This window comes from Rhamphochromis sp. 'chilingali' (assembly GCF_963969265.1).
Source record: "Rhamphochromis sp. 'chilingali' genome assembly, chromosome: 3".
Taxonomy (NCBI): Eukaryota; Metazoa; Chordata; class Actinopteri; order Cichliformes; family Cichlidae; genus Rhamphochromis; species Rhamphochromis sp. 'chilingali'.
Window position 1 is genome coordinate 40606572 of NC_137931.1, and position 27657 is coordinate 40634228.

Below are 27657 nucleotides of genomic sequence, written 5' to 3' on the forward strand. Positions count from 1 at the left end.
ATAAAGAACAGCTATATAAATCAATAAATATTGTTTATTTAAACGATAAAAACTTAAATTTATACAATGTCAAGTATTTACATGGATGTCAATAATACAGTACTGACGTGACACATGTTCTGTAGCTTACTGGAACAACACGTTTGTGTACACTGGTACAGATTTTTTTTTAAAGGGAAAACAAAGACAAGTCAAACACTTAAGGACTCAAGAAGGGTTAAGGATTTGTAACCACATCTGAACCTACAAATTGCATAACATCATATTTTTAGTTAGTTTAGCATGAACTCTGTAAACAGTTCACAAAAACACCTGGAATCTGAATCTACATTTAGGGAGGCTCAGACAACCTCTAACACCTTGACTGTTGCATGCTGTGCAGTTGTCAATATTCTTCTAACCACTAATCCAGCCAGAGGGAAGAAATTCAATAAAAGTCCATGTCTAACAGCTTGTGCTGCCACGCTCCAGCTGCTCATGCTCTCTAAAGTGAATCTCCCATCACTCCCTGTGAGGTTGTAGCATTTCCAGGTTGTCCTCTCTCTGGTGTTATTTGCTGGTTGATATTGATAACACAGATAAGGAGCAGGATGACCACCACCAGGTCGTCCAGGAGACCTAGCAGTCCACAGAGAGAGGGGTCTGTTTCTAGGGTACTCGATGAAGACACTGCATCCAGAGCAGGGGAGGAGATGGACATCACGGTCCCCACGCAGCACAGGGCAACCCTGAACAGAAACAGCCACACGAGTCCTCCCATGGTGCCCAGGCCACGAACCAGTAACTGCAGAAGCAAGGGGGTGTCACAGAGGTAGTCCGTTACCTGGAGGGGTGAGTATGCAGGAGGACATCAGACAACCAGATACCAAACATTTCAAGTTGGCGCAATCAAAAATGATCCACAAGATTTTTGACTGAGCACTTCGACATGGGTCAGGGGTATTCTGCTGATTTCCTGATGCTGCATTTATTATATTTGTGTCTCTCTTAAAAGCAAGAAATAAATTATTCTAAATGTATAGTCAAAAGTAGTTCCAGTTCTTAAGCATGAACGCTACAGGATATGTTTTCAAAGAAAAAAAAACACACAAAGAAGGTCACGTGGCTTCTAGGTGTGTCATTGTGAGCTGTTGAGCTCATACCTCCTTTGTCTATCACTGTTGGTTAAACAGGACAATAACTGCTAGGTTGCATAAGAGGTATTCCCTTTTCTAACTCTTCGAGGAAATAATGAAAGAATTCTTTTCTTCCCTTTCAGATGCCCTGATAGATACCACGGCTTATGATATCTTAGAATAATAATAATAATAAAAGTATTCTTGGCTCTTCGATAGGTGAGTTTGCTGTTGGGGAGTAGCAGTACAATATTGTTACCGATGTTTTAACAGAGTACTGACCCTGCGCGGAGCTCCAGAATAACGTTTGTTGTAGGCTGTGATTTCATCGAGAACTTCTTTTGACTGCTGGTCTGATCGGGTCTCGCTGAACAGGTGGCAGAGCACGCTGACCTGCAAGATTGCAAGCATTTTTATTTCACGTCCACGCTCGTAACACATTTATGATGTACAGTAAAAGAACTAGGAGAATAACGCACCTTCTGTCTGCAAAGAGGACAACTGATTGCATCTAACCATGACCCATGCCTCCAATAGGTGATAAGACAGGGAGCTGCAGAATCAAACACAACTATTTATTTAACTCGTCATTTAATCTATAATAGATAGTATCAAGGTTGGATGAGTGCATTCATGCCATAAATGTTACTCAAAAGCTACAGATATGAACATCTAATTGACCATCTCAGATATGCCCAAAGAAATTCCAGGAGAAACACTTCCTAATAGGAATTTGCAGAATTATCCAGAATTTCAGGTTCTCAGTTCTACTGTTTAGTTTTTTGTTTTTTTTAAAGCAATAAGTTTATGCACAGTCATGGTTCTGGGTCATAACTCTGCATAAACTGGCTTTTGTTGTTATACTTAAGCAATCTTTGGCTGCCACATATAAATATGAGATATTTTTAAAAATTCATATTGGAAACATGAGAGATCACCATCCCAAGTTTTGGATATTCTTCAAAGAATATTATGCGCCTTGAATATGAGAAGCTGTGAACAAAATATCAGTCCTCTACCTGCAAAAATGTGGTGTCTTTAGGTCTCCAAATCTGCTGGTAGAGATTGGACATAATATTTCAGGGATTTCAACAACAGTCATTATATGCTATCCACTCTTGAGACTTTATATTCATAGTGCCATGTTACCAGATATTTACACCAGAAAACTGAAGGATCTAGCTCAAGTTATTTAAAAAAAAACAATCCCTAAATGACAGAACCTGAAATGTATTCCCCATTGAGAAGTCAACCTTTCTCCTGGATTCTTTTTTTCAGGCAAATCTAAGGTAAATGACCCTGTAGCAAAAATTACAAGAGCCCTTCTCAAAAGCAGATTTGTAAAGACCTGAACATTTTTACATGGTTAGCCTAATATACGGTTACGAGCTCTGTTTTTTTATTCTATGTATTATACACCTCTCAGGTCAACTCATAGCGCAACTCTCCTTAATGCTCCAAGTGTAGATTATGAATTTGGGTTAATGATGCTGAGGTTTTGCTTTCCTAGTAGCGGGCATAAAACCTCCATCTCGCATCGTCTGTGAACACATACCTTACTGTGTTTGGTCGTTTGCTCCTCTATCTACAAGTGTAATGGGTGGACCGTGGCAAACGTTAATTATTAAAAGCCAAACAGATGGGCCAAACAGATGGGCCTGAAACAGCTACAGCACACTACTTCTACACTGATCAGTGAATAAATCGCATAAACTAAGACACGAAGTGTGAGCCCTAATCACAGATGTTTGACCGAACGGGTGTGTGCATAAAATAATTAGAGTCTGAGAAGATTTTGGTCAGTTTGTGTAAATGTGTGCAGGATCTCGTACCGCAGAACAAATGGCCGCAGTTCGTCTGGACTGGGAATCTGGCCGTCTGCAGGCAGACTGGGCAGTACCAGTCTCGTCTGTTCGAAGACTGACATGCCTGCATGGATTCCTAAAAACAGGAGAGACGAGGAGACATAGAAGAGAAGACATAAGTGAAAAGTAGGAAGAAAAAAAAGGACAATGACAGAAGAATCGATAAGCGTTTTCTATTCCTATTCCTGGTGTTCATGGATTTCAAGTGAAATAATCTTTGAAAAGCTTATACCGATGTAACGGTGAAACACAGAACACAACACAACAGAAAACTTTTGATTTGAGTCATGCAAGCAGTGACATCAACTTCCTCCACCAGACTGTGCCCCCAATAAAAGCAATAAATTACCTTTTTTATAACCCAGGAAGTGTCTTATAAATAATGTTTTCCCAGTTTCCGTGTAGGAGAAACTGTTTTAAAAATCCAAATTAATGTAACTCTTTAAGTTAAAGCATGAGATTCATCCAAGTGCTTCAGAGATAGTGACAAAGAGAAGTGTAACCCCCACTGAAAACAAGGAAATATAATAAGCCCCTGCATGACATGAGCTTTACTGTGAGTGTATGCGTTTGTGTGAACCACTCACCTTTAGGCAGCTCATATACATTGATGTTGACTGATCAGGTGTGCACAGCAAATACGTGGATTATCCTACAGGCGACCCTGACTCAGTGGAACTTCAGTCTGATCTGAAACACAACATGACATAGCAACATAGATAAACACACCTGTAATGCTAGTTTATCTAAATAATGATTTAATTATTGATGTGTGAGATAAAGAGAACAGAAGCTCAGCTCTTCTCTGTTTGCGGATTACGGCTACTGATGCTCCGACTTCAGCGTTCGGACTGCTAATTTAAATGGTTTGTAAAGCTTAGCCTGCACTAACAGGTGAAATATTTTTTTCAGATGGAAAGATGAAACTGTTAATAACAATATGCTCAAATCAAAGAAGGCTGCAGGTTTATAACAGATTTCATTTGTCAAATAACTTCAGTATCAATTTATGGCTCAGATCACCTAATGGGCTTAACATTAGGTCTGGTCTTTCATACAAATCAAGAAATCTGTAAGAAACACACTCAACAAATTCCCCCAAACCTTCTCTAACAATTTGGTAAAGCACAAAATCATATTTCTATTACAGAAAACATTGGAAAAAAAGACTCACCTGGACTTAAATCTGTTGCACGGGTGTATAGAGGTTAGGCAGATAGATAATCAGTGTCTTCTAGAAGGAAGTGAAGTGCTGCCCAACAGCATCACTGAACAAAATAAATTGAAGCTCCCTGTTAATGATCAACTACATTTTCCAATATCAGCTGGCCTGTGAGTCTTTCTACTTAAAGGGGACAGCATTGTCAGATCAATACATTGGTGCTTTGTACAAAACTCACTTACTTCCCTTTAAAATAGGCAGCTGTCAACCTTTAGTCTCAAAATAAATACAAAAAAACGAGAAAAAAAATCAACATATTTGTTCCTTCAGTCTGGCCAGAGGTAACCGGTTTGGGTCGCATGACCAGATCAAAGCCAGAAAAGATTCCTCCTACGCTTTGTTTAAGTAGGTTATATTTGAACTTGCCAATAATTTACCCAGAGTTTACTTAGCCAAAACCTTGTCCATGCAATGCTTTTTTATATTACTACACCAAGGGTACTTCAACTGATCCTTTGATCCAAATCCAAGTTGCAATGTGAAAGTAAGAAATGTCTAAATCGGTGGATAGTAAAACCATTAAAAACAGAGTACTACATGAACATAGCATTGACTTACTGTGGCAAATATTTGTGGCAAAGCAACCTGTCTGGTAGTGCCAAATGTTGTGACAGCCATCACGTACTTTTCCAAGGCAGCTATTGCAGAAATATCTTGTCAAATATTTGCCCTGGCACTTCACCATACCTTAAACGCTAAAAAAGGGAAGTTCATGTGGATCAAATCCTCTAAAAATAGCCACTATAGGGTCAAGGTCTGAGTGGCAGAAATCAGGAGATAAATGAGGTCCTCATCCAAAGAGAGTTTAATGGGTAAAGTCCAGAGTCAGTTCAAGCACGTACTATTTTATGAGTGTGTCAAATTTTAGCTTTGATTTGTGATCATTAGGTTGCTTGCTGAGTGATGTAACAATCCCTTTATAATAGGTGCTCTTTAAGATTTGTTTGTAATTTTCCATGGTGTGGCTTGGGAAAGCATGTGACACAGAGAAGATTTCATATCAACTAGACACAACCTCATGTGAGGCATAAAATAAATGGGTAACTTGAGAAATTTATAGCCTTCATGGGAAATGATTTACTCGCAGAGAGTAGCTGACATGCTGCCAGGGTTTTAGTGGCTCTTTGGGAACAGTGCAGATTACAGAAATACTTGTATAGCCAATAAAACGTGTCCTAGGGATTATCATTCCAACAGCATTTATCTTAAAGCTCTGCCTAAGAAAATTTGCTGTGCAGGATTTTTAATTTGTTGGGTGTGATAATAAAATATTTTAAAGCAGAGAAGCCAAACATGATATAAACTGCAGTGAATAGATGTTGGCTGAGCAAGCTTGAGCCACATTTATGTTTGGGCCACTATCTCTTGCTCAGTATCACTTTTTACATGGTTTTGGTTGTGGCTTGTTTCAAGCAGCAAATAGTTTGAAATATTTACCTTTGCCTGCAAATCTGATTGTTTTTTTGGGAATTCGATACTGTCTGGTTTCTCCTTAAGTTATCATATCAGTGTATAAAGACTTTAGTCACGATGCTGTAGCCTCGAGCAGGGTTTTTACTACTTAACTGTTAACTGCAGGTGAAATGACGACCTCATTTGGGGGAAATGGATACTGTAACCTTTATAGAACACAATAAATAATACTAAATTAGCCACGCTCCATTTTCTTCTAATAACTTTTTGTTTTCCTGTTCCCTAATATCGGTGGGCAAAGAAAACGACTGAACGGACAAAAAATGTGTTTATTTTGTGCAGATAAGTGAGGCGTACAGGAATTTCAAATCAAGCTGTCTGATTGGCCAGAGTGTGGAGTCACAGCCGTCAATCATCCCCGATCTTAATACCGATTGGTTTCTGCTTAGATACCCTCTCACTTCGCAACAACCCAACCTGTAAGCAAGAAGAAGAAGCTACGCTATTCGCGTACATCTTACGCAAACTTAAGTCAGACAGGTCTTCACTCGTCTTCAAAATACGTATCTGACGTTAGATAGCCACCTTTGGCAGCAGGTGAGGTCAAATGCTGAGGGACAGAGCGGAAGAGCTTTTTTGCCGACAGGTGGAGGAAGAAATATTTTAGCTTTAAGCTAAAAGGCAACAAATGGACGAAAACAAGACGGAGCTGGTCGAAAGCCTCATAATATGGGTGAGTCTATTTGTGAATGTGTCGCCGAAACCGCGGAAGGGATTTAAGTCACCTGTTTGTAGCTGGTGGGGGTGTCAACGAAAGAAACTGGAGAGAAAATGAAGGAAATCTGACAATTTGTTCGGACGGTGTAATGGCAGAATAAGGTCGTTATTAGAGAGATTAGCTTCTTGTGCAGCTGTTGTTCGTCTCTGTGACCCCATAGGTAGGAAATGTAGCTGGGGGCGGGGGGTCCTGCAGTCTGCTGAATGTAAAGTTAACACCTAGCAGGTGCAAAGATAACAATCCTCTAGTTTATGTGGTTTGGCAAGACTCGGGCTGCTAATCCAATTAACCAGGGGGGTATTTGCGGAATGTCGCGGTTTGGATTTTTGCTAATGTTATGTAACTGCTTAAATGTAGCAAACAGCAGCAAGTAATAAGGCACTTTGCGCTCACAGAGAACAAACAGTTTTGCTGCCTGTCTTGTGGTTAGTAATAGGATAAGCGCTGCGTTAATGAGATCTCGTCCAGGATCCACGATTGCTGTGTCTGTCAGTAAGCCACTTTGTTGAACCCGTAACTTTGAACAGCAGTGTCACTAAGTAACGGGTCAACTTACCCAATGCCAAAAACAAGAAAATGTGTAAAGGTGTCCCATGAAGGGAGTAAAACTTCCTATAAACTCTTCAAAACCGTGCTTGGTGGTCTTTAAATTTTATCGTGACTATAGCTGCACTGTTCTTGCGGAAGGATATTGATATTAGACTGTGAGAATTAACCGTACACCGTGGCTGCTGCTTGAATTATTTACATCATCATGTAAGCAAGAAAGCCTTTTTCTTTACTTGGGTCTGCGGTGGTTTCTTTGCCACTGTTGTCCTGTGTGTCCCTGTACATCCTGCCCTAAACATTTATCATTTCTTCTATGTCCTAGTGCTGCTCGATTATGGGAAACGTTATACTTGGAATTGTTTTAGTCAATATTGAGGGTTTTTTTTTTTAACTCAGTGGTTTGACTTTGGAAACATTTTGCAAATGTAGAAAAGTAAAAAAACACTGCTATAAATGAGACAAACAAGACTAAAGAAGAACACAAATGAAACGGTGCAAAGTGATGATGTGTCTTATTCTGTCCTCTCATCTTTCCTTATTCTCTGTAGGGGTTTTGAAACAACTACAGTGCAGTGAAAACTATTTGCCACCCTTCTGATTTATTTATTTATTTTTTGGTTGTTTGTTTTTTTTTGTCCCATCATGTTTCAGATCATCACATTTTAATATTAGACAATGATAAGCCCAGTAAAAACAAAGATGCAGTTTTAAATGATGATTTCATTTAAGGGAAAAAAGTTTTCAAACCTACTTGGCTTATCTATGTTGAAAAAGAAATCCCCCCCCCCCCCCTTCCTTTTAAATCATAATTAACTGTGATTAACCAAATTTTTTTGGAAGCCTGAGTTTAATTTCACTGTTAAATCACAAAAGCACTTAGATGGAACCTGTCTGACAAGGTGAAACAGGCTAAAAGGTCTCAAAAGGTAGCAGCGAACCACAGTGAGACCCATTATTCACAAATGGAGACAACTTGGAACAGTAGTGAACAGTGGTAAGCCTACCAAAATTATCATCAATAATCCATTAATGACTCATCATGAAGGTCAAAAAAGAACCAGGAACCTGAAAGACTGCATGTTTCCCTTGCATCAGTCAAGGCTGATCTTTGCAATTAAGAAGGAAATTGAGCAAAAATGCCATCCATGGAGGTTCCAAGGAGAAAACCACTGCTGACCAAAAAGGAAACAAAGGCTTGTCTCACATGTCCAAGACTTTTGGAGAAATATACTGTGGAGTGACAAGACACATTGAACCTTTTCAAATGTTTGCATCCCATTACATCTGGCATAAAACTATCATACCATTTCAAAAACAGTACATCAAGTCGACAGTCAAACGTGGTGGTGGTAGTGTGATGGTTGCTTTGTTGCTTCAGGACCTGGACAACTTGATGGTGACATAAATTCTGCTCCGACAATTAGTTTGTGGCTGAATTCAAACAATTCTGCAAAGAACATTTGGCCAAAATTCCTCCACAGCAGCTGTTCCCAAAGTTAAGAGTGCTGCGGCCCATTTAAAAATGAAAGATTCCAGAGGGGCCTGCCATCATTAAATCTGTACTCTTTACAAAATATGAAATGGTGCTCAATTTCCATGAAAATTTTATAAAAATAAAATAAGTGGCTATAAATTGCTAATGCTACCAAGTCATATATGCAAAGTATAAAGGCCAACGTTTGACCCACTTGCCACTGCAGCACAAACTTCAATAATAATAAATTTAGGTCAGAGTAATGTTCTGTTACCAGTTTTAAATCACCTTTTTATATAAATAAATACATTTATATAAACATGTTACTGTACATACTTGAGTGAGTAATTTCACACTGAATTTCTGTTATTACTGTAGCCCACCAGGGGGCCCTGGCCCACACTTTAAGAATCACTACTGCACAGCAACCCGAGACACTCGTTGTCACTTAACACAAACACTTGCAGTTCTTGCTGCTAAGGGTGGCGCAACTAGTTATTAGGTTTAAGGGGCAATTACTTTTCAGGTATGTCCAGGTATGTTTAAATAGCTTTGTTCTGTTATTTTTTTTTTTAAAAATCATAATTTGAAGGGTTCTTTCTGTAATAATATTTGTTTGATCTAAAACAGGTAAAATCTTCTTTGCAAATATGCAAAGAAGTAAAAAATAGAAAGGGGGCAAATACTTCACAGCACTGTATGGCATCTCAGAATCTTTGTAATGTTGTAGTTAAAGTCTTTAAAATATATTTGCTGGTGCACTACTACATTATTCCCTTGGTTTATCAGTCATCATAATATTATTTTGTTTTCTGCCTCTCAGCTGCAAACTTTCAACACTCCTGCATCCTGCCAAACAGTGGAGGAGCTGACCACTGGAGCAGCAATGTCACAGGCTCTGCATCAGATGTGAGAGCACATGCTTTATTTATTTCCAGCCAGTAATTCATGTCACACATGCTCCTGCCTACTCCACGTTAGGTCAAACGTGCACTGCTGGAACAGTTGGGATAATGTGCTTGCATTTTTTTTGCTCTCACGCCCTCATTAGTTCCTCTACTATAGAGAGAAAGGGTACTTGTGCTTTAAAGTGCACACAAACAAAAAGAAAACTACTGATCTTATCTTATTACATTTCTGGCCAGCACCACATTGTAGTCATTGACAAGAACCCCTCACAGCAAGAACATTTTGGGTACAAAGTAGAGCTGCTTAATTATGGCAACAATCTTAATCACAATTATGATGAGGATTATTTATCACAAAAAGTTAACTTAAAATGAAGTGCATTTGTTAAACGTTTTAGTTTAACAGAGAGAACAGAGAAAGTGCCCCACTGTAAAGGAAAGGCAAAGTGAAAGCACCATTTCAAACACTTGTTGGAGGTTTTAATTGTAAGTGAATATCAATTTCAGTTATAGCAGTTACAGTTTGCACAGTTATAGCTTTGTGTGATATTTCTGAGAGCGAGAATGGAGTTTGCATGCTCTCACCTATCACATGTCAGATATTTCCAATAAGATAATATCTTACTCATATAATCCACAATCAGTGGGTTAGTTTAGAATTCAAACATTTTCTCCTATTACAGAAACAATTTTGCCACTTTTGCCTGACAGAGTTGTTCTAAAAGTCAAAAGTGTCTCTTCTATGGAAACTCATTTTCACCTAATTAAATTTTTTTCTGGCTCTTCCCCATGTACAACCCACAGCTGAATAAAAGAACTTGCCTGTTGTATCTCACCTAATGCTGGCAGTTGTAGAAATTAAACAGCTTGAGTAGAAAAGGTTGTAGCATTTATTTCAGAAATTTCATGCACATAACATGGATATCTAACAAAGAATGTGAACTGTACACTACTAAACAAGGACTCTTGTGTAGAATAAGTCTTATCATCTCTGTGCTTCAGAGACCCTGCATGGTTCACTGATGGATGGCTCAGTCGTATCAAAACGGATGTTGAAGACAACTGGAGATTAAAGGTACAAAGTACTACCATGCCCCATGTTTGCTTTTTGTTCACTTTGGGTTTTTCTTTTAAATGTTTATTTTTCTTCTAATTTGCTGAACCCTTTGTGTGCTAAATCCTTTGTTTGCTCCACACCTGCAAAACTGTCCTTGACACTGATCTCCAAGCTGCTCCAGGGGTTCTGCTTAAGCGTGCACTCTGACTCTGCGCTCTGACTCTTCTGGTGAAAGTGTGCATGTATGTTTGTCCAAATATGTCAGCTGTAAAGTGTAAGGATGAAAAAAAAAAAAAAAAAAAGCCATTTTCTCCACATTGATTTGGTTGTGATGCTTTCCCTGCTGCTGCCTTGTCCTCTTTCCTGAATGCTTTTTTTTCGTGGACACATCCTTTATTGCAGCGGTCCCCAACCTTTTTTGCACCACGGACCAGTTTATGTCCGACAATATTTTCACAGACCGGCCTTTAAGGTGTCTCGGATAAATACAACAAAATAAAACCAGCACCGGTACCAACAAAAGAAGATTTATTCATAACACATGGGAAAAGACCCAGGAAACCGAGTTAATGATAAAAACTATAAAAATCCTGAAAACCATGAATTTTACACCCGAGCCTCAACTCTCGTGGCCCGGTACCGGTCCGTGGCCTGGGGTTTGGGGATCGTTACTTTATTGTGCATATAATAGAAGTCTTATTTACATGTGGGTCATTCATCTCAAATCTTTTGCCTGAACATTTCAGATTTCTTTTAAAATGTTATGGTCCAAAAATAAAAAATTCTTGTCATTTTCTTGATCAGTCCAGCATGAAAGTTGAATGTAAATAAGATTTTCTTAATATTTGTGAATAAGAATTTCATGTTAAATAGTATTCTTCTTGTTTTATTCATTTTTTTTTTTTTGAATTATTGTTAAATACAACTCTATACTCTTCAGAAATTATCGTCTGCAATGTGCCTTTTTTTTTTAATTGTCGTGTCATAAAATATGGGACTTTCCAGAAATGTTTCCTTTTTTCATATTTTAACTGGCAAATATGCAAACATTTTTTATTTATGTGTCTCAAATTACTCATTCATTTTTATAGAGCGGCCAGTGAAAATTTTTGGCTTTTTTAGGCTCAAAATAGTTTTTGAGATATATTCAAGTTCAAAAATTGCCTCAGATTTCAATGTGCAAAAATAAGGCTTTACAGTAGATGGACAGGCCTTTTAAAAAAAAAAAAAAAAAAAAAAGGATATTTATAGATAATTATCTACAAGTATTTGCTACATGACCTCAAGGTTGACTGCAATTGCTATATAATTTTATTTTTTAAACCATAAGATTTTCAGGCAAATCAGAGGTGGCTGAGCAGAAATTTGATGATGAGCGATTAAATGACCTAATTTGGTCTTAAGCGTTATCATTAACATTAACTTAATGTACTATGCAACTCAAAATATCTGCCATGAAAAAGGACATTTTCAAATGTGTGATTAAAAAGTTTCTCTCTTTTCTTTTGGTCTGCATGAACGTATATTGTTTTCCATTGTTGTTTGTTCATTTTGATCGATATAAAACAAATATGAGAATATTTTATATCTTTCCTCAGATGAACAACCTGAAAAAGATACTTCAGATGGTGGTTGACTATTATAATGAGGTATGGAGAATGTAATCCTTGTTTATGCAGAGATGTTAAGTCATTGGTAGAGTCGACTACAGAATCTGAAAACCTATAAACAGTTGTTTACGGCTTTTCTACATCTTAGAGAAAAGCTTTAGTGAAAAGTTAATGTGCAGCTTTTATTTTCTGTGCACCTTCAGGTCTTATCCCAGGAAATTTCAGATTTTCCCTTGCCAGATGTGTCACTGGTGGCAGAGCATTCAGACCCCACTGAACTGGGGAGACTTCTGCAGCTTATACTGGGCTGTGCAGTCAGATGTGAGCGCAAACAGGGTATGTTGCTGCTTGTGTGTTACACATAATCTCTACACTCATGTAAGACCCAATTAAAGACATTTTGCATGAGCAAAATGTAAAAAAAATAAATAAAAATGTTGTAACATGTCACTTACAAAGACGGAGTTTATGAGATTAGAAACCAGTGAGGACAGGTGCTGCATTTAGTAGTTTGACAAAATATTACAATGGTGTGTACGTTTGTGTGATTTAATCTCCCTCATTATATCACCAGAATACATTCAGTTCATCATGACCTTGGAGGAGTCTGTGCAGCATGTTGTCATGACAGCCATCCAGGAGGTCAGCCTGTTTTAATATAGCATTACTTGCTCTGACAAATTAGCTGTATTAAAGATACTCAGAAACAGCTTTGCTGAGCATTTCTGCCATTTTAAATAACAGTAACTGTTTCAGCAGCAGAAGCAATAGTGTATGAAGGAGGTTCGAGTATTTGCTTGCATATGGTGAAATAGGTTGAGGCTTTGCAGCTTTTTCAGTTAGTGTATGTAATAAACTCTGCTCCATTTTCCTCTTCAGCTCATGAGTAAAGAGACCAAGACCGCATTTGGAGCAGAGCTGTCCGGGGATTTGGAACAGCAGGTTAGTATTATTATTATATCCCACTCAGTCTGAAAGAAAGTGTGTTGCTAAATGCATTGTTAATGCCCATTTGGTGCGATATGGTGGATATGAATGCATCGGGAGGCAAATCGGGGTTCAGTATCTTGCTCAAGAATACTGTGACATGTGGACCGGAGCAGACTAGGATTGAGCCACCTACCTTCCGATTGGTAGACGACCTGATCTGCCACCTGAGTGACAGCCGCTCCTCTATTTCTTTGCAGTTAAAATGTTCCTTTAGAGCCGCTTGCAACCTCAGCGTTTGGCTCATAGATATTACTTGCACACATACTGACCTCATAATTTAAAACTTTAGTTGTATTTAATAATATGTTTTTTCTAACATGCATAAAGTCTAAAGTAGTTCAGCTTACTCTAATTTGCTTGTGCTAAGTCAAGCAAAGGACCTGTGTATGTAATTTAAATTGTTGGCTTGTTCAGCTTGTCAGTTTATTGACTTGTTCTTGGAGCGTTACTGTACCGTGCAAACTGCACAAGTCAGTAATGTAACTTTTGTCAGGCAGTTGGCATCGCAGCTGCTGATAATATTGCCATTTCAAAGGAGTCCACCCAACTTATTTCTGTAACTTGAGCCTTTATTTTCCTTGACGTGTTTGCGGAAGAACGTTGTCACTGTGCAGAGACTACCACAGCTCAAGTACTGACATGAACTGCACATGTGGCGCTGGAGATCTGCATCTTCAATGGGAAAATGAATCGGGGAACATTGATGGTTTTGTATTGATTTTATGAGTAATGTATTTTATGCTTAGTTCTTGAACTTAGCTTTTTTTTTTTTTTTAAGAAAAACTTAGCCATTTAATATTTGCTTTCTCTGATCCATGAGAGAATCACATCAGTGTCTCTTCGATAATTTAACTTCTAAATCCTCATGTGTCCAGCTGAAAAAAGCTCTTGAGGACCTCGCTGCACTTCAGACAGAGAAGGAAGCGCTAACCCAGCGATGTCAAGAGCTGGACCTACAGGTGAGTGCAGACCTGTTACACACAGCCAAGGTGAATTTCTATTGAGAAATACTCTTGAATCTGATTGACTAGCGCTCTTTTGCCTTACTTTGCTGATATTCAGGTCTCTATGTCTCCACACATACATGTCTATGTACAGTATAAACAGGAATTGTGTAATGCTTTGCTCCATTGTGTGGAGCTGCTGTGGCAGAATGACCATGAGCTTAGAGTCTGGGCTCAGCTTGTCCTACCGTGCCATTCAGCCCATGCTCTGCCACTGCTACAAGGCCTCATTCATCACTGAACAGGCAGACTAATTTTAGCATAGGGACTGATCAACTGTTCAACTGGACTCTCGACAGATTGATTTGTTCTGTTTCCAGTCTTGCTCTTCTCTGATCGTAGCGAGGTAAGTATAACATGGTTGTCTGTCCCGCGCAACTAAACTCAACTAAACGAGCTGCTTAAATATTTGTACTCTAACTCTGCTAACAGACGGTTCAGTTGGGATTCTGTTTGACACAGGGCACACAATGCTTATTTAATAATTTTTACTGTTTTTCCAGTAATTAACCTAAAGACTTTGCCATATTCTTTTGAGAAAAGCAACATTACATTATTTTGTAATGTATATGGGTCTTTTGTACTGATGTGCTGTGTTACTAATTATGTGTTGTTTTAAAGATTCAAATTATCAAAATAAATGGCTTTAAGTTAGCCTACAACAGGCCATACAGAGTTACTAAATAATTTTATTTTACATGGTTTTGTTTGGTGGTAGTAGATAAATTGAAAATGCATTTTGTAAATATTTTACACGCACAGTAAGAGGTTTTGACATCTTACATTGGTAGTAGGCTCCTTATCATTTACCCTTGCGTTTGGAAATGCTGTTGTCATCGAGGCCGCCTGTTGCCATGGGTGTATAGTCTGCAGCATCCTGCCGAAAGGTTGCATCAGTCAAAGAAACATGCACATGAAGGTCAGAATCAAAGGTCTACTAGCAGAACTCTGCACTATAACAAGATCACTGAAATTATTCTGTGCTTGACCTGTGATTTTTAGTCATGTGCCTGATTGGTATTCATAATAAGAAGAATAATAGTGAACATATATCTCAACTTTAGTTGTAGACAAGTTGTAAGGACGTTATGGGATAGGAATTTAAACAGTCATGTGTTATTCTCAAACTAATGTTTCATAAACTGGCAACCAGCTTTGAGGTACTGGTGAGTGAGAATGAAAACTAACCATGCATTAACATGTTTGCTTAAAGTGCACTTTGTCTGTGCTCTGCTTTCAGCATGGATTAACTGCACTGTTTGCTTTAACAGCTGGGAAAGTAAATTCTCATGGCAGTGGTGTATCTTTTGATGCGATGATGTTGTGACATTTTACTTTGCATGAAATAAATGAAGATATTTCATGTCATATTTTTTCCCCCGATGAAACCAGTTCAACTTTAAAACTACTTGTGGGAATGGCTCGCTCACCTTACTTTCCCTGCACAGGTGGCTGTTCTTCAAGAGGAACGGAACAGCTTATTGGCTGAGAATGACGTCCTAACAGACCGAGCTAATCAGCTGGACACATTTGATGACCCAAGCACGCCGTCGGGAAGAAAACACAGTCAGTTACAGCAACAGCTAGAAACACTGCAGGAGGAGAACTTCAGGTTTGTCCTTTCCTCTTGAAATGGCTGATGAACCTCCCTATGGTGAAAACAAAACAATGATGTGTTATGCATTTTCTAGGCTGGAGGCTGCTAAGGATGACTATCGGATCCACTGTGAGGAGCTGGAGAAGCAGCTGATAGAAGTTCAGCACCGAAATGATGAGCTCACCAGCTTGGCAGAAGAATCGCGAGCTCTCAAAGATGAACTGGATGTGCTGAGGTTTGTGTCTGTAATACAATAGATTCATTAAAGTATTAAATTGTTTAGAGGTAAGATCATACAAATTCAGTAAAATAAAAATGCATTTCAGGCTCAGGATTAGAAATTATTGCATCAGTTGGATAACTTAAATTGGTTTGGAGAAAAAGTTAGCGAGGCAAGGCTGAGATTATTTGGACATATGTAGAGGAGGGTTAGTGCTTACAATGAAAAAACGATGTTGAATATGGAGTTGCTAGGTGAAGGGAAAAGTGGATGACCACAAAAAAGATTCATGGATATAGCGACGGAACACACACAGAAGGTTGGTGTGAAGGAAGATGATGCTAGGGATACGCTCAGATGGAGACACATGATCTGTTGTGGTGACTTCTAAAGGGAGTAATCGAAGGACCATTTACAAGCAGCCACTTTCTGTTGCTTCCTGCTGCAAAACTAGTAGAGGCAGTAAGGCCACACCCTTCAATGAGTGAAACTGGCTGATGTTTGCGTTTCTGACCTTAACAATAAGGGGTGTCATTTTGCTGGCATGAAATCGGCGTAACACCGGTACAGATTATCTCGTTCCAGTAAATGACTAATTCTTAATCGATAATGTTACAGGAAGTGAAACAATGAGATTTCGAATTTCTTTTGTAAGTGTCCTGAGACTAGATAATCAGCAGGTTTTTGAAACTAGAGCTCTTTGATCTCTCACGCAAGCACTGGGAGATCCTTTAAGTTCAACACAAAAGGTGCTTACCTTGGATCAAAATGTTCTACCTTAGCGTTATTTCTGAAGACGCTCTTGTTCACGGTTATAATGGAGACTCAAATGTGTGGTGACAATATTTTACAGTCCTTCATATTCTTGCGTAGGAAAATGTTTGTTTTACGCTATTTAATATGTAACTAATTAAAGAGGTAGTTTTAAAGTATGCAGTGATCTTAATATCTGTATTAAAATGTTGCTTATTCCAGGCACAGTAAATTGAGATATGTGCTGCAGTACTGTACATTTCAGTTTTCCTATGTGCTGTATAGGAACTGCTCAGATCGGGTGGTGATGCTGGAGGCTTCGGTGGAAACGTACAAGCGCAAGCTGGAGAATCTGGGTGATTTAAAGAGGCAGATGAAACTGTTGGAGGAAAACAACATGACTTACATGCAAAACACAGTCAGTCTGGAGGAAGAGCTGCGCAAGGCCAACGCTGCCCGTGCACAGCTCGAGACATACAAGAGACAGGTAAATGACATGCAAAAGCACAGCTCGAACTTTCATCCAAAATCCACACAAATTATAAATCTCACAATATAATCATTTGTTTGTAATACTAACATTTATTGGCATTTTTTGAGCAATAATGTGTCTGGTGGTGGATGAGTTTATATTATTACATTTTCATTTATTTAGGTCCAGGAGCTACACAGGAAGTTGTCTGAGGAGACGAGGCGAGCAGACAACCTGGCGTTTGAGATGAAGAAGTTGGAGGAGAAACATGAAACTGCAACGAAAGAAAAAGAGGTTTAACAGCATTTTTTTTTAGTTAGCAATAATAAAGTAATAATTTTCTTCTAGCTGTGATAAAACTCCTAACATTGTTAAAAAATTTCTTCACCACCACAAGAGGATCATCATTGAGCGAGATTCTCTGAAGGAAATCAATGAGGAGCTTCGATGCACTCAAGCTCAGCAGCACCAACTCTCCCAAGCAGGTATCCTATAGGAAAGGTCATACCTGACATTAGTTATTGTGGTGTTGCTATGGTAATCTGAAATTTGCATGCTTATTTCATATAGGCATGCTTCCCTCTAGCAGCCCCAGTCATGATAACCTGGCTGCTGAGTTGATGCCCGTTGAGTACAGGTAGTATCTTACTGCTGTTGCTGCACTTAATAAGATTTTTACTTTTCCCACCAAACTGATGTGTGTGACTTATGTGTGTGTTATTGTTCAGAGAAAAGTTCATCCGGCTGCAGCATGAGAATAAGATGTTGAGAGTGCAGCAGGAAGAATATGAGCGTGAGAAGATCGCTTCTCTGCAGGCCCAGCTGGAGGAAGCACACAAGACTCGCAGTGAACTGGACACTGAAAACAGGTTTCTGTCAAGCACTGATAGATGTGATGGAAGCTGTTCTCTCCATACATTTAGTTTGATGTATTTTCATCATTTATCAAATGTATTTGATCTGGATGTTAACCTTTCATTCCTCTACATTCTGGTTAATCTTCAGACTGAGCCGAGAACGGGTCGGTGAGCTGCAGCAGCAGGTTGAGGACCTTCAAAAGGCTTTGCAGAGCCAGGCATCCAAGCCTGATGATGTAAGTTTTCCCAAATGGTCTGGCGTTAGTACAGAGAAAATGCAGAGTTAATGTTAGCCTGGTATATTTGATGCTGGCAAGGAATTACAAAAGAAAATCACTTTATATAAGGTAGGTAGATTGGTATTGGTAGAGAAAGATGTATGCACTGTAATTACAGCCATTTGTATACAATCACATAGCTGGTTTACAGCAAGATGCAAACCTCTGGTTAAATTTAAGAACAGGAAGGCCAAATTAACTTTTCCAGAAAACACCTTAAAGTGCCAGCACAGTTCTTTCAATCACGCCTTGATTGTTAGTTTTTACTTTAGAGAGAGTGTGTCAGGGGAAATCCTTTTATTTATTTTTGCCATCCAGAATGAAATTCCTTTACCACATTTAATCTTGTACTTCTATTTTCTCATTTTCAGTCAAACCTGAAGCGGAAACTTGATGCACACATGTAAGTGCAGCTGGTCTGAGCTTTGACAAATAACTGAGGGGTGCAAAATGAATTTCTATGTTTTCCAGTAGAGGGAGGTAAAGAAGCAGCATTTTTTCTTCCCCTTCAGGGTCCAACTGAACGAGGCCCAGGATGAAATCATGAAGAAGAAAGAGCTGCTGGAGGACCTTCAGCCTGACAACACTCAAACCTGTAAGTTGCACGTTTGCGTCATCATCAACACTAGACACAAAGTGATGGCTTAGTTATAAGTGTTGCTATTTTATTTGAAAGCTCTGAAGGTGGATGAGCTGATGGCTGCTCTTAAGAAGAAGGATGATGACATGAGAGCCATGGAGGAGAGATACAAGATGTATTTGGAGAAAGCTCGCAGTGTGGGTAATATTATTCATGTTTCGTTACTTTGAGTATTGTCTGTGTTAGTATTTCATTTCCTTTGTTCCTACTGTAGGTGATCCGAGCATTGGACCCTAAGCTGAATCCTGCTACTGCTGAGATCCAGGCTCTGAGGAACCAGGTTGCAGACCGAGACAAGCAGATTCTCAGCTTGGAAGTAAATCTGCATTTTAATCTTGTTCAAACTGAAGTTATATGTTTACTACATTTTTCCCTAAACTGAGTCAGTTTGCAGAGAAGAAACAGGTGTATCAGAATATACAGATATCAACAACAGTGTGAGAAAATTTATGTAAGCCATAAATTTCCAGGTTTTTGAATATGGCAGTCTCTAGCTTTTCCATTATAAAGTTCCAGTAATGTTTTCCCTTCTTGCATTTCCGAAACCAGTAAATAAGATTACCTCCCGTTGCCTCACTTTTAGGGCAAAGATCTGAAATTGGTTCATTTATCCTGTGGGGGTCTTTCTGGTGTGAAAGAAGTGATGTGGAAAAGCTTTTGATTGCTATATGAAAACATTACTGCTTACTGCTTGTTTTAAGTTGAAGGGTTGTTTATTTCATTTTATTTTACGTTTTCATTTAAACGGATTGACATTTTTTGGTTATTTGTCTCATAGCGTCAGTGTGAGCAGGCAAAGCTGAGAGAGTATGAGGAAAAACTGATTGTCACGGCGTGGTATAACAAGGTAAAGTAAAATGGTACATTGCCTGCAAGATGGTCAGTTACATATTTACCTACTGCCTCTTCTTCACTCAGTGTCTTCTTTCTGTACTCAGAGTCTGAACTTTCAGAAGCTGGCCATCGAATCACGTCTCGGGGGCTGCACTGCCTCCATGCTGTCTCCCGGTCAGTCCTTTCTGACACAGCAACGGCAAATCTCAAATGCCCCCCGCCGGGCACTTTCAATCAGCGTGCCTGCCACTACCTCCAAGTAGACTGTGTCACAGAGCCAAATGTCTCCCTTTATTCAGCTAAGGAAAAATCTATAAGCATCACTCCCTCCCATAAGTGACCTTAAACACATCTGCTCTCAAGACAGGGAGGGGTCAATGAAATGCTGATTGGGATCAGTGAGCATCGGCTCATCCAATAGGTCACCCACCTGATGATATTTATGCTCTCTTACTGTACATTGAACCTGGATAGAAAGTTAACCTACTGTTAACTCAAGCAGTGCACAATTCACCAACTCTAGAGTAGACTAGAACACATTTCTACCCTGTCTTTGCTTTGCTGTGCAGCTGAATACTTGTTATAATCAGCTCATTTATCTCCTGTCAGGACTAAGAGAAACATAACTGACTGCTTAACAATATTTAATATAGAGTTTGAGCCCACTCGTATTAACGAATGTGATATTAATGAACACTAAAGCCGAGAACTTGTAACTTTAGACGGTTGTTGAAATACGTCCAAGTTGAACAGTCAAAGTATGCAGTGATGGTGACACGGTCATCAAACAGCAGCATCTGATGAAAAACACAAAGAAACTTTGGAAAATCAGTTCTGTGTCTGGTGCTGGCCACCAACTGCTTTTATGCTTCAGCCACTTAAAGATTTTTACTAAAATGGAAAAAAGCTCATCGTGTAAAGCTGTGAAAATCCTAAACCATTTAAAGTAAATCAAGAATATTTTTCTATATTCCCAGGGAGTGATGTGATCACAGTAAAAACTGCTGGGCCTTCTTGAATCATATTTAGCAGTGACTATCCAAGACTGTAGTCTCTAAATTTGTACAACTGTAATGTAAACATGATTTTAACACCAGCCTTTGATCCAAATGTCAGAATCAGGTTGAACATTTATATAGTACCTTCAAATTGTAACTTGAATTTTTTTTTCTTACTCTAATCAGGTTGTATCGTGAACATATATTCAGGCTCTTTAGTGTCAGCAGAGGTTAACAGCACTATAGAGGAGCAGAATTTGTCTTTCAGGTTGTTGGTTTCTGGCTGCCTGTTGTTACACCTTCTAGTTAAACTGCACTAGTTTCACAACACATAATTAGATTCTATTATAATTTTGTGTAGGAGTATCTAATATTGCTTTGATTTTTCTTTTGAGTGAATGAAGATTATAGATTTCTGATGTTAAAAAGCAGTGACTCCTAAAACTAGGTGGTATCACGTGTAGCACAGCACAGAGAACTGTGAGTAAATGGATTAAAAATAGTGTAGGGGAAAGGCATTATAAACTTTCTGGGTTGTAAGCAGTTCAAATTTTAATGCTTTTGGATTTCTTGTGAATAAATGCATTTTGTTTTTCTAAACATGTATATTGTATTCTTTTAAGACTCGGGGGTGTACAGCTCTATCCTCATTATCCACACTGTTGAAATCTCCCAATTCTTTGAATCTTTGGGCTGAAGGAGGGACAATACTCGGTGTATCAATGCTCAATCAACAATCATTTATTTCCATACAATTCAACAGTCAGAGCATTACAACGTCCGGACGGGAGAGATGCTACCAGAGGGTCAGGCACATGTCTCAAAATGGTGACGGGTTGCTCAGCTTTTTATAGTCTCTAGTGGCCCCCAGCTAGTCGTAAAAGCCAAAACATCACATTTTTTCTCTGTTACAGCGCCTAAGTTATGACCTCGGCAGTTGTTTCTCTGCTTTCTGTAAGGTGGGGGTGTGGAATGTGGTCTATCTATCTCCCCTGTCTTTAGACACAGAGTCTCCTGCTTACAACCTTCTCTTCATGATTCAACAATTAAGCATGTCAAGAAAACAGTGTAACACATTCCCAGCAGATCAAGGATACAGAGTGATGCACATTTATCTAATGAACTAATATGTGAATATGTTCTGTTAACTCAAAAGTATAATGAGAACTACACTACATACAGCTCACACACTCTATATTAAAGGGTATAATGTGATCTACAGCAGTATTCTAATTCAACTACTTTGATTACATATATAAGGTAACATATAATAACAGAATAATCTAATAACACAAACCAAAGGTTTCAGATGATGTGGTCGGTGTGTGCAAATCATCGCTGTGAGCCAAAAGTTCAGGCTCCAGAATAATTCAAATTCGCATTTTGATACTGTATTTTTCACCCTGCTGTTGTGTGTGGATGATGCTAGATCATTCACCTGTAGCTCAGACACACTCAGATAAAATGGTCCCAAATACTTACTGTTCAAGCCTGTTGTTTGTGAATTTATCACCTCAGTTTCTACTTTCAGGTCTTACTGAACACTAGTCCAACCAAAGGCTGATATCAAAGAAATTGCAACAGTCTTCTTTGTTTGCTACACTTTGATAAATAGAGATTTCTTGGCAAGATTGTATAATTCAGCAAGCCTTGGCATAAACCTGGGAGTGTTCCGGTACATGTAGTTTGAGTCATTTTACTCTGTACTCAGTGATCCCCAACCTTTTTTGCGCCACGGACTGGTTTATGCCCGACAATATTTTCACGGACCGGCCTTTAAGGTCCATCCATCCATTCGCTTATCCTTTTCAGGGTCGCGGGGGGCGCTGGAGCCTATCCCAGCTGTCATAGGGCGAGAGGCAGGTCGCCAGTCTGTCACAGGGCCAACACACAGGGACAGACAACCATTCGCACTCACACCTAGTGACAATTTGGATTATCCAATTAACCTATCCCCACAGGCTGCATGTCTTTGGACAGTGGGAGGAAGCCGGAGTACCTGGAGGGAACCCACGCAGACACAGGGAGAACATGCAAATTCCACACAGAAAGACCCCGGCCTGATGTTGGAATTGAACTCAGGACCTTCTTGCTGTGCGGCAACGGTGCTAACCACCGTGCCACCGTGTCGCGGATAAATACAACAAAATAAAACTAGTACCGGTACCGAAAAAAGATTTATTCATAACACACGTGAAAAGACCCAGAAAAACCGAGTTAACGATAAAAACGATAACAAAATAACGCTAAAAACCTATTAACCTATTAATGAAGTCCAGGGTGTTTGGATGGCACTTTAGAGTTAGTCTCTATTTTTGAGTTGGGTGTTGATATTACATAATGTGTGAGGGCACATCATGGTCAATGTCTGCAATCAAGAGACGACTTTGCATCACACTTATAATTTTCCGCTTTGGTTGCTAATTTTCCTATTCAGATCAGTTAAGAACTCTGTGAATAGAAATGCTTTTAGTTTGTTGCTCTATTTTTACTTTAGTTTTTTATGTACTATATTATACATTTTAAAACTTGAATGTTTGTAGTTTTTGAACTAGTTGGATAAGTACCGGAGCATTTTAATTGTGAATAATAAGTTTCAACTGATTGTTGAAACGACCTCCTCGGTTTTGGGGTAATAACTGTACATGTCTCTGAAATGTAGGCCTCGGATATTTTGAATAAACTGTAAAAACAAAATAAAAATCCAATTGGTGATGCAGAAGTTGCATTATTTAAATTTAGGAAGATAAATATTTTGATGACTTTGAACCTGTTTACCTTAAAGGAAATGTTGGTGCAATAACAATATAAATATCAACAATGATTGATAATTTTCACAAGCAAATTAAACAACCGAATGCAATTTAAAACTCACACTTAAGGGTCACGTAACACACAACTGTGTGTCTCATTTAAAGCTAATCTGCATATCAAATTCATCCTGACCTTTAATTATGTAAATAGAATTAGTCACCACAGCAAAACAACTGTAATTAAAAAAAACAGCAGTTGTAGTCTAGTATATCAGTTTGTTCGTAGCTTCCACACATCCAGCACTGACTAAAAAACATTTGGAAACAGTTATTGGCACTTTTGTGGAAAACATAAAAGGTATAGCAACAAGCAGCATAGTTGACTAATGTCTGCACACGTGCCATCTTATATAGCCTTACAAAATAATACTGTGGTTCAACTGGGCACGTGCATGTAGCTGTGTGTGTGTGTGTGTGTGTGTGTGTGCACACATTAGGGAGTATTCCAATGCTTAATAGCACTAGACGTCTGCTCAGCACATCATGGAAGCACTTCTAAACAGCCATGGCAACAATCAGAAAATGTTGCAGCAGATTTGAGCTACCCCCTACTGGACATATTCTCCTTTAAAGAAAAGTTTCAGTTTCAAAGTTAGCGCTGCCTCTTGCTTATTACATCACATTCGAGTCACAAAAATAGTGAAGATGCCAGCTTAAGGCTTTACAATGCACTTTGTTAACCAGTGTGAGGTCTATCTTTTATGTACAGTCTGTAGTCAAAACTCAGTATACGATAAATAATAATAATAATATAGAAAAAGGCATAGTCTCCATCTCACAGCAACACAACAATATTCATATTTGCTTTTTCTGTTGATTTGTTGGGGATGGTTCAGCGCGGCTTAGCGTACACCTTAAAAGGGTAGGGTGTGCGAGTGGCTCCGGTGACTCCTTCTGTACTCAGCTTGACTCCATCCAGAGTGGAAAAATTAAACTTCTGAAACAAACTGACAAAAAACAGGAAGAGTTCCATCCTTGCCAGCCCCTCACCGAGACACGCACGCCTTCCTGGGAAATGAAGGTGACTCTGGTTATCACCCCATCTAACCAATATCATAATTACAGTTTATATGTTAAAATTACCTGCAGAGAAAGGTAAAAATGCTCCCCTCCTCACAAACTTGCCCTCGCTATCTAGGAAATGTTCAGGATTAAAGGTGTCTGGAGTCTCCCATTTATTCTTATCAAACAGCACTGAAGTCAGGTTAGGCATCACAGAGGTCCCCTGCACATAGACGACAGCAGTCACATTCAAAGATGGTATTCAAAGTGCTGGTTTATACAGCTAGGCAATGTTTGTAAGAACAAATATAAGACAAAAAAAAGACCATTTTATCTTGAAAAAAGGACAAAGAACCCTGCCTAAAATCTCATGCAAGGGCTTGTTGACAGTAAACACTTGCTCATTGCTAACACTGTTAAGGGGGTTATAATCTGGGAAACGACACATACTGTTTTGTTAAGGTATAGGCTATATATTTAGCATGTATCATTATTAGCGACCTTGCTCTCTTTCAGAAAAAAATGTTTTCCCATTTTGGCATCTGCAATGCATTTGAAAGCAACATTCAGTTTTAAGTTGCAGTGTGGCTAGTGGAAAAATAGAAATCTCAGTCATTGTTTATTTTGGAAATAGAAAAGTATTTTTGTAAAAAGCGAAATTATTTTTGGCAAATGCAAACCTTGTTTTTGGTCCCCAATGTGATGGTTTACCTGGATGAAACCAACGCAAGAACTTGAACTAAGCAATTTTTAATCTTATGTAGGGGGCTTAAGCTGCTGTGTTCTATGAGCAGACCAGATGCACCTTGGGTATGAAGTAACCACCCAGGATTGTGTCCTTGGCGGCCATCCTGAGTCCATTGAGTGGAACGATGTTTCCCATCCTCTGGATCTCGTGGATGACAGCATCAGTGTAAGGCAGGTTGGGTTTGTCTGCCATGGTGGGCTGACGGGTCTGTCCGATCACTCTGTCTATCTCTTCCTGGACTTTACCTAGGAGTCAAATTATATTAACTTGTTAATTAGCAGGTATCTGTGTCATATAATTATTTTGATCTCTGACCTGGATGGTATTAAAAACTAGTTTTGTTCTGAACTTACACTGGATCTGAGGGTTCATGATGAGATAGATGAGTCCCCACTGCAAAGTCTTTGAAGTGGTTTCACTGCCAGCCAGGAACAAGTCCAGACAGCACAGAACCAGGTTTTCTTCCTCAAAGCCCAAATGACTGTTTCTGTTGTGCTAGCGAGCAAAGCAAGGTATCAAAAATACAAGTTAATGAACAGATTTTATTTATTACTGTTATTATTATTTTGGTTGAACGTAAACAGCATACTTTCTCCTTTATGAGGAAGCTGTCAATGTAATCTCTCGGGTTGTTGGGGTCCAGATCTAACTTATGTTTCTCGATCTCTTCCCTGATAGATGCCACCAAAGATTTGGAGCTGCTAAAGATGCGATTGTGAGGTCCCGGCAGGTGTTTCATCAGTCCTGGGAATGCATCATATAGCTGTTAGGGGAGGAAATTGAAAAAAATTATTCAGTGGTCATCATCATCATCATCATCGTTTATTTGTATAGCACTTTAAGAACACACCAGGCAGACCAAAGTGCTGAACAACACAGATCAAAACAACAACCAACCAAATTAAAAATACCATAAAATCATTACAAACAATAAAATAAATAAGAAGGTGTCAATTTCCTACAGAGTTAAAAGCCAGGGAATAAAAATAGGTTTTCAATCTGGACTTAAAGACCTGCACTGATGACGCTTGTCTAATTTGGAGGGGAAGGTTATTCCAGAGCATCGGAGCCGCAATTGAAAAGGCACGGTCTCCTCTGCATTTCAGCCGCGACTTAGGGACCGACAGCAGCAGCTGCTCAGCTGAACGGAGCGAGCGAGGAGGAACATGTGACTTCAGCAAGTCAGTTAAGTACACAGTGGTGGGTTACCTTTCAATATTTTCAGGAAGAAAAAAATCCCACTGTGTCTTACTAGAGCCCATATGGAACCTTCCAGATAGGCCATCTCAGTCAGATTGCTCAGCATGATCTGGAAGTTGTGGTCACTGTAGTCAAATCGTCTCCCAAACACTATCTTGCAGATGATGTTGGAGACAGCATTGTTTAAGAACGGCACTGGGTCGAATGGCTCACCTGAAGACAGGAAATGCGTTTAGTCACAGTACACTGTGTGTGTTTTGCTTTCACTCATTGCTGTCTCTTGACCTTTCTCCTTTTCCATCGCGTCCTTCAGATGTTGACTTTCATCACAAATACTCTGCTCTGTCGACTCCTTAGCTAAACCAAAGGTGCGTAAAGTAGTCATGGCAAAACGTCGCTGTCTCCTCCACACCTTCCCATTACTGAAGAAAAGACCCGCTGAAAGGAAAAGAAAGCAAAAATTACTGAGGTGTGGCTCAGAGGTTGACCTGACTGCTTTGTTGCTGAAGTATTGCATTTGTGTATTTTTTTTGTGTGATTCACCTGAGTTCCCTGAATAAATTCTGGTCACCATCGGGCTGTAAGGCCGGTCCACAAAGTTGTCCGCTTGTGTTACTAAAGCTTCCTTCACCATCTTCCACCCGGACACAAACACTGTTTTGTGTCTTCCCAGACGTATGCAGAACACATTCCCATAAAAATCAGCAAGCTGTGGATGCAGCGGCAGACAATAAGTGGCCTGTTGTCTAGCATGTGATTCTGATAAGATGCATAGCACAACCTGTTGTTAACACTATAACTTAGTATCTGCAAGGTATTTGGTATTATTTTATTATTTTTCCAGAGTGAAACATGAACATTTTCTTAACTTTATTATTAATGTTCTCTTTAAACTATTCAAGCAGTGATTCTACTTCAGATAAAAAAGTTTAACTAAAGAGCGTCAGTGTCAGTGGAAATCCTGAGGTTGCCCAAGTGGACTTTTAAGAAATGTGTAAATGCCACAATGATGTCAGCTTACCTTGGTTAGGTAAATATGAGGCTGTTTGGCATCAATGTTGAAGATGTTTCCTAAAATAGGTAGAGCTGGAGGGCCTGGAGGAAAGCCCGGTGGATCCTTATCCTTACGAAAATGAAAATATACCATAAGGAGGCCGGCAAAAATAATAAGCAGCTGCTCCTTTATATCAAGACAAAGAAACAAATCACGCAGCTGCATTGTGAAGCAGAGTAAAACTAAGTGATCAGGACCTCAGCTCC

At 39.1% G+C, this 27657-nt stretch overlaps 3 protein-coding genes across 5 annotated transcripts; 1 reads left to right on the forward strand and 2 right to left on the reverse strand.

The window, feature by feature from the left end:
* Positions 1-94: 94 nt before the first annotated feature.
* LOC308393923 (E3 ubiquitin-protein ligase RNF170) lies at positions 95-5078 on the reverse strand. Of its 3 annotated transcripts, none has more exons than XM_080877978.1 (6): positions 4761-5078; positions 3568-3670; positions 2948-3056; positions 1595-1668; positions 1398-1508; positions 95-823 (listed from the first exon to the last, which is right to left on the reverse strand). In XM_080877978.1, exons 2-6 carry the CDS (start codon positions 3586-3588, stop codon positions 485-487), a joined length of 654 nt encoding a protein of 217 aa, XP_080734104.1. In that variant the 5' UTR covers positions 3589-3670; positions 4761-5078; the 3' UTR covers positions 95-484. The 3 variants fall into 3 exon arrangements, with proteins under 3 accessions (XP_080734104.1, XP_080734105.1, XP_080734103.1); XM_080877979.1 differs by lacking the exon at positions 4761-5078 and adding an exon at positions 4155-4218 and having other exon boundaries at positions 95-784; XM_080877977.1 differs by lacking the exon at positions 4761-5078 and adding an exon at positions 4155-4218.
* Positions 5079-6029: 951 nt separating this feature from the next.
* Positions 6030-21213, forward strand: hook1 (hook microtubule-tethering protein 1). The gene is given in 24 exon segments (XM_080877816.1): positions 6030-6348; positions 9240-9325; positions 10327-10399; positions 11980-12030; positions 12195-12327; positions 12566-12633; positions 12871-12933; positions 13857-13940; positions 14285-14294; positions 14297-14331; positions 15434-15597; positions 15677-15817; positions 16841-17042; positions 17211-17321; positions 17425-17512; positions 17598-17664; positions 17756-17896; positions 18033-18120; positions 18534-18565; positions 18675-18757; positions 18839-18939; positions 19017-19118; positions 19581-19649; positions 19741-21213. Coding segments are annotated over 24 exon segments (2196 nt in total). The 5' UTR covers positions 6030-6303; the 3' UTR covers positions 19900-21213.
* A 2063-nt stretch (positions 21214-23276) lies between these two features.
* On the reverse strand, positions 23277-27616 carry LOC308394526 (cytochrome P450 2J6-like; the record flags this gene model as incomplete). The annotated part of the gene is made up of 9 exons (XM_080878887.1): positions 23277-24455; positions 24531-24672; positions 25255-25442; positions 25551-25692; positions 25787-25960; positions 26450-26610; positions 26683-26835; positions 26941-27106; positions 27419-27616. 9 exons carry the CDS (start codon positions 27614-27616, stop codon positions 24280-24282), a joined length of 1500 nt encoding a protein of 499 aa, XP_080735013.1. The 3' UTR covers positions 23277-24279.
* Between the last annotated feature and the right edge of the window lie 41 nt (positions 27617-27657).

Bases quoted from the DNA above. Each gene is read 5' to 3' on its own strand.
- LOC308393923 (XM_080877978.1), bottom strand. From the start codon at position 3,588: ATGTATATGAGCTGCCTAAAG. The intron at 1,669-2,947 runs GTACGAGATCCT...TTGATTCTGCAG, and splicing joins CTGCGGCCATTTGTTCTGCG to CTCCCTGTCTTATCACCTAT. The intron at 824-1,397 runs GTCAGTACTCTG...TCACCCCTCCAG, and splicing joins ATTCTGGAGCTCCGCGCAGG to GTAACGGACTACCTCTGTGA.